Raw genomic sequence first — 5030 nt, forward strand, 5'->3', positions numbered from 1 at the left:
GAATCTTCTTTTTGCCTGAGGGAAGCACAAGAATCTCAGGCCCAGACTTCAGTTCCGTGAGCTATCTCCTCCTCCCAAGTCCCCCCTTGCCTTCACCATCTTTCCCTTTCCTTTATTTTTCTTTTCTTTTTTTTTTTTGCTATAGGGCACATGCGCTTGCCAGACACACACACACACACACAGAGAGCAAGAAATCACCCCCCCAGGGGGGATGGCCATGCCACAATCCCTTCTCCTCCATTCTTCTCTTGGGATCTTGGGCATGCACGCACACGTGCCCAGTGTGAGTTTAGGCCACGGGGACTCAAACCACAGTCGACTACATGAGAGTCCAGCGACATAGCCATTACGCTAACTGCTGGTCTCCCATTTCTGTTCTAAGTCACAGGGATAGCAGGGGAGAGGGAGGGGAGTGAGTGAGAGGGAGGAACCATGGCCCAGAGAGCAGAGTCCAGGATTAAAGTCTTCTGCGTCAGTGAGCCAGCTGGTGGTGGTGTGGTTCAGGTGGCTGGATCTCACGTGGCTGACCTTATGGTTTACATTCTGGACCTGGCAGCGTGAGAAACATGCCTGGTGTGCCCCAAATCCGAGAGAATGGTGATGGGACTGGGCATGGCCGTTCAGTCCCTCCCCCACCCCCCACTCCTACCCCTCGAGGGTGTTTTCTCACTTTCTCTCTCTGTCTCTGTCTCTCTCTGGTGAGCACATGCCCTATAGCAAATGAAAAACAAACAACTCTGGGTAATCAGAGCTCCTGAACACCTCCCCTCCATTCCCAGTCCACCCGAGTTTATGGCCTCAGCTCTGCGTGAGATTATGATTATCCAGTTTTCTTAGTCAGGTTTATCTCAAAGAGACATCCTTGTTTCCTGAACATGTATCTTCCAAGTAGAAACACAGGCGGCAACCCTAGAGATCACATGTAAAACACAGTCAGTCTCTTTCCTGGTCTTTGATTTCCACAGTGGATTCATTGGTCAGTGGAGCAGGAATTCCTGGATCCTCCAGAAAAGGTTGGGGGAGTGGAAAAGAAGTAAGAGTTCTCAGAGAAACATAAATGTTGGCACACACGTCGCACACACACGTCGCAGCTGGTCCGAGGCCTGCTCTGGGGGAGGCAGATCAAGAATTTTAAGGCACTGTGGTTCTGTGGATGCCAAGATGGGACAGGAGACCTGGAGCTCTGCTTTCTGGGCCTGACTGCCTGTTCATGGAGTTCAGTCCTCTCCTAACCCCTCCAGGGGCAGGGGGACTTTGGTATCCAGTGCCTCTTTCACTAGGTCCTGGGGCCTGGAGGTAGGAGCTGAGACACAGAAGAAGTGTGGCAGGGTGATGAGAACTCCACTCCCTGCAAGAAGGAAGGCCCCAGCCACCACAAAAGAAGCTGTGTAGTTGCCTGTCACATCCCGGAGGTAGCCTAGGTCCAAGAGAGAAAAAGAATACATTTGGTTGCTCTGTTTGTTGAGTTTGATGGCTCAGACACACTTCTGGGTAGAGGAAAGACCCACCATCTTGGGGGAATTGGGATTCCCAAGGTATGGTTGGATTAGCTTAAGAACTCTGGTTTCCCAAAAGGTCTTGAAAGATCATTTCAATCACCCTCCTGCCTTTAGGGATTTGGAGATTCAGGTCAAGTCAGGCATACCTGTGCCGGGTGTGCCTGGGATCTGGCAGCGGTGGCCCTTCTACAACTTCAGTTAATAGTTAAAAGGAAAATGTTAACATTCTGAAGATTCTGGCATTTTTAGCCTGGAGAACTTTGACCGGCTGTCTCAGACACCTGGGCTGGGACCCAGTAGGCCAAGGGAAACGGGTAACTGTAGAAGGCTCTTATCGGGCCAGATTTTCCTCTGAAAAATTCAAGCTGTTGGCACCCTGCCAAGGATTCCACTTAGTTTCTCTTTGTCTTTCCACACAGACATTCCCAGCCCTAAGGTTTTTGTCCCATGGACCCATTTCAGGGCTGCTATGAGTGGCCATATTGTATTACACCAAAGGACAATATTCACATACACCATAATGGGAATAGTTCCCTCCCCCGATCTGTGCAATGTGGCTGCTGTGGCCCACCTGGGAACTCCATTCTCTTACCTGACAGAGGAGCCCCCAGTAGCCCTCCGATGCTCTCTACCATTTGCACCAGTCCCAGGGCACAGTAAATCCTTCCAGTTCCCACCAGTTCAGGCAGCACAGAGAAGGCCACTGGAGTCAGGGCCCCTGATGTGAAGCCGTAGACCACAGCTAGGACCACCAGGGCTGTAGGCGCCCGAGCCACAGGGAACAGGGCTAGTGATATTCCGGTCAAGGTGGTCCAGAGCATCAGGAGTCGTGCCACGGGCCCTGGGATGGTATCTCCCAGCCAGCCGGAGGCTACGCGCCCCACGAGGTCAGACATGGCAGCCACTGAGAGTAGAAAGGCAGCAGGCAGTGGGTCCCAACTCAGGTCTTGGAGATGGGCCACCAGGTGGACGTAGGGAATGAAGTAGCCAGTGTTGATGAGGGTGAGGGCAACAGTGTAACGAAGGAAGGGACCATGTTGGAGAAGGGAGGTGACTTGGGCCCTGGGGCCACCTGTGGCAGGGTCCTCAGCAAGGGAAAGTGGGCGGAGGAGGGCACCGCAGGCCACCAGGTGGAGGGAGAGGGCAGACACTAACAGGAGGGCCCCCCGCCAGGCGTAGTGGCTGAGCAGCAACTGGAAGAGGGGGGCGAATGCAAAGGAGGAGAGGCCCACGCCTGTCAGTGCCAGTCCTGTGGCCAGAGATCGCCGGCGAGAGAAGTAACGCGACAGGCAGGCCAGAGTCGGAGTAAAGGTCAAGGCCCAGCCAGAGCCTGTCAAAAGAAAAAAAAAAAAAAAAAAGAAAGAGAAACAGGGGTTGGGGATACTTAGAGAGCTCGAGACACCCCAGTAGTTCCTGAACTGGACACTTTCTAGCGGTGTGACCTTGTGTGTTTTATTAACTGTCCCAGCCTCAATCTCCTCATCTGTAAAATGGGGGTAATACACTTTATGGGATTGTGGAAGATTAGAGACGCTATATATAAAGTAGTGCAGAACTTGGGAGTTGGACCTAGGCTCTATAATTCAACTTGCCAAGTTGAATAAGCTTCTAAAATAATTTTTTAAAAAAAGCTTTTGCTATAGGCCACATGCACTCGCCAGAGTGAGAGAGAGGGAAAGTGAGAAATCACCCCATCCCCTAGGGAGAATGGCCACTCCACAATCTCTTTTCCTCCACTCTGCTCTTGAGCTTTTGGGCATGAATGCATGTGTGCCTGGAGTGATTCTCAAGCTGCCAGGTTCAGGACTAACCACAAAGCTGGCTATGTGAGATCCGGTGCCTTAACCTCCACCTGCTGGCCCTTGGCATAAGCTTTAAAAACCTTTCTTCAGCTATACATAGGATAATGATTATTTCACAAACTACCCAACCCAATTTTTTTTTTGAGAGGTTTTCGCTATAGGGCGCGTGTGCTCGCCAGACAGACGGAGAGAGACAGAGAGACAGAAAGCGAGAAATCACCCCCCAGGAGGGATGGTCACGCCGCAATCCCCTCTCCTCCATTCTCCTTTCGGGATCTTGGGCACGCATGCACATGCGCCCAGCACGAGTTTAAGCCACCGGGTCCGGGTCGCATACTGCGGTCGACTACGTGGGAGTCCAGCGACATAGCCATTACGCTAACTGCTGGTCCCCTCAACCCAATTTTATAGTAATTCTTACTTCTACACATCCAGTCCCGCTAGTCCTGCGTTTACATATTCTGGTTTCTTCATCCTTGAACTTCCTAATACTTCCACCATGTGTATCATCTTAATCATGTCTTAAGAGCTCTCTTCCTGGCAAAAGTGCTAGCCAAACTTTCCCTCAGCTTCTTTCTAAGCCTTTTGGAAAGAGCGGAAAGGCAAAGTCCAGCAGCCAAAGGCGTAGGCCTTTCCCCCCTGCTCCGGGTCTCACCTGAGAGCAGCCCAATACTCAGGTACAGTTGGGTCAAGGAGGTAGCAAAGGAGGCAAGCAGCATTCCCAGCGCAGCCAAGATGCCCCCAGTCATCACCACGGGCCTGGGCCCGAACTTCGTGCTCAGGGCGCTGCCCACTGGGCCTGGGGAAGTGGAAGGAGTTCTGCGAGAAGATCTCAATAGTCCTCCAACATTCCTCCGATTCCCCCCGCCTCCCAGTTTCTAGTCCCTGTATCCCCTCTCCTTTCCGTGGGCCAAATTCGGACCCAGGCGCAGCACTCACTCCCAAACTGCTGCACCGCGATTCCTATGGAGGCGATCCAGGAGACGCGCGCTGCCGGCTCCTCAAACACCGCCACAAATTCCACGAAGAAGACGCCGAAGGAACGGAGCACCCCGAACACCAGAGCCGACTGGAAGAACGCTGCGAGCACCACCATCCATCCCCAGCCCCCATCAGGGGGCTCGGCCCTGAGCGCCATCGGGGCAATAACGGCGCTGCAGCTGCTGAGTCCCAGCAGGAGCTGGGCTCTGCTAATAAAGACGAAGCTGCCGACGAGGCGCCTGCGCCTTTTCCCAAAGTGGGCGATATAGGAAGGGTGGCCAGGCCAGCGCGGGCCCGGGCCGGCCCGGGGGCGTGGCTCCGCGGTCCTGGAGCTGATAGTCAAGGCCTGAGTTTGAGCCCAAGGGATCCGAGCCGGCCGGTGTTTGATTAGGAGCCAGGGGGCGGAACTGGGTTTGGGCACACCCCTTCCGCGCAAGGGTCGCGGTACGGATCAAGTATTTTATCAGTGGAGTGTTCGTACCTGGCCAAGCTCTGTAACTCGCCAATGAGGACGTGAGACCTCGATCAGGGGGCGGAGTCAGAAGAGCTGGGCGGGCTCCAGATTGGTGTCTGCACAAGGGGCAGTGAGTAGGGCGCATGCGTAAAGAGGGGGCCTTAGGAGGCTGGGCTAGATGGGGTCCCACGTGATGCAGGAACCTGCAGGGTGGGAGTGTTTCTGTCCCCGCTCACCTTTAGGGCAAACTGGTCCATTTCAGCACCAACACCCTTACGTGAGGGTTGGTGTTGG

At 53.8% G+C, this 5030-nt stretch overlaps 1 protein-coding gene across 2 annotated transcripts; it reads right to left on the reverse strand.

The window, feature by feature from the left end:
- Positions 1–284: 284 nt before the first annotated feature.
- SLC16A13 (solute carrier family 16 member 13) lies at positions 285–4485 on the reverse strand. Of its 2 annotated transcripts, XM_006151841.2 has the most exons (4): positions 4241–4485; positions 3957–4100; positions 2092–2829; positions 286–1417 (listed from the first exon to the last, which is right to left on the reverse strand). In XM_006151841.2, the coding sequence occupies exons 1-4, from the start codon at positions 4437–4439 to the stop codon at positions 1218–1220; spliced, it is 1281 nt and encodes a 426-aa protein (XP_006151903.1). In that variant the 5' UTR covers positions 4440–4485; the 3' UTR covers positions 286–1217. The 2 variants fall into 2 exon arrangements, with proteins under 2 accessions (XP_006151904.1, XP_006151903.1); XM_006151842.2 differs by lacking the exon at positions 3957–4100 and having other exon boundaries at positions 285–1417.
- Between the last annotated feature and the right edge of the window lie 545 nt (positions 4486–5030).

The sequence above is a fragment of the Tupaia chinensis genome, unplaced genomic scaffold, assembly GCF_000334495.1.
Source record: "Tupaia chinensis unplaced genomic scaffold, TupChi_1.0 Scaffold000330_1, whole genome shotgun sequence".
NCBI classification, from domain to species: Eukaryota; Metazoa; Chordata; class Mammalia; order Scandentia; family Tupaiidae; genus Tupaia; species Tupaia belangeri.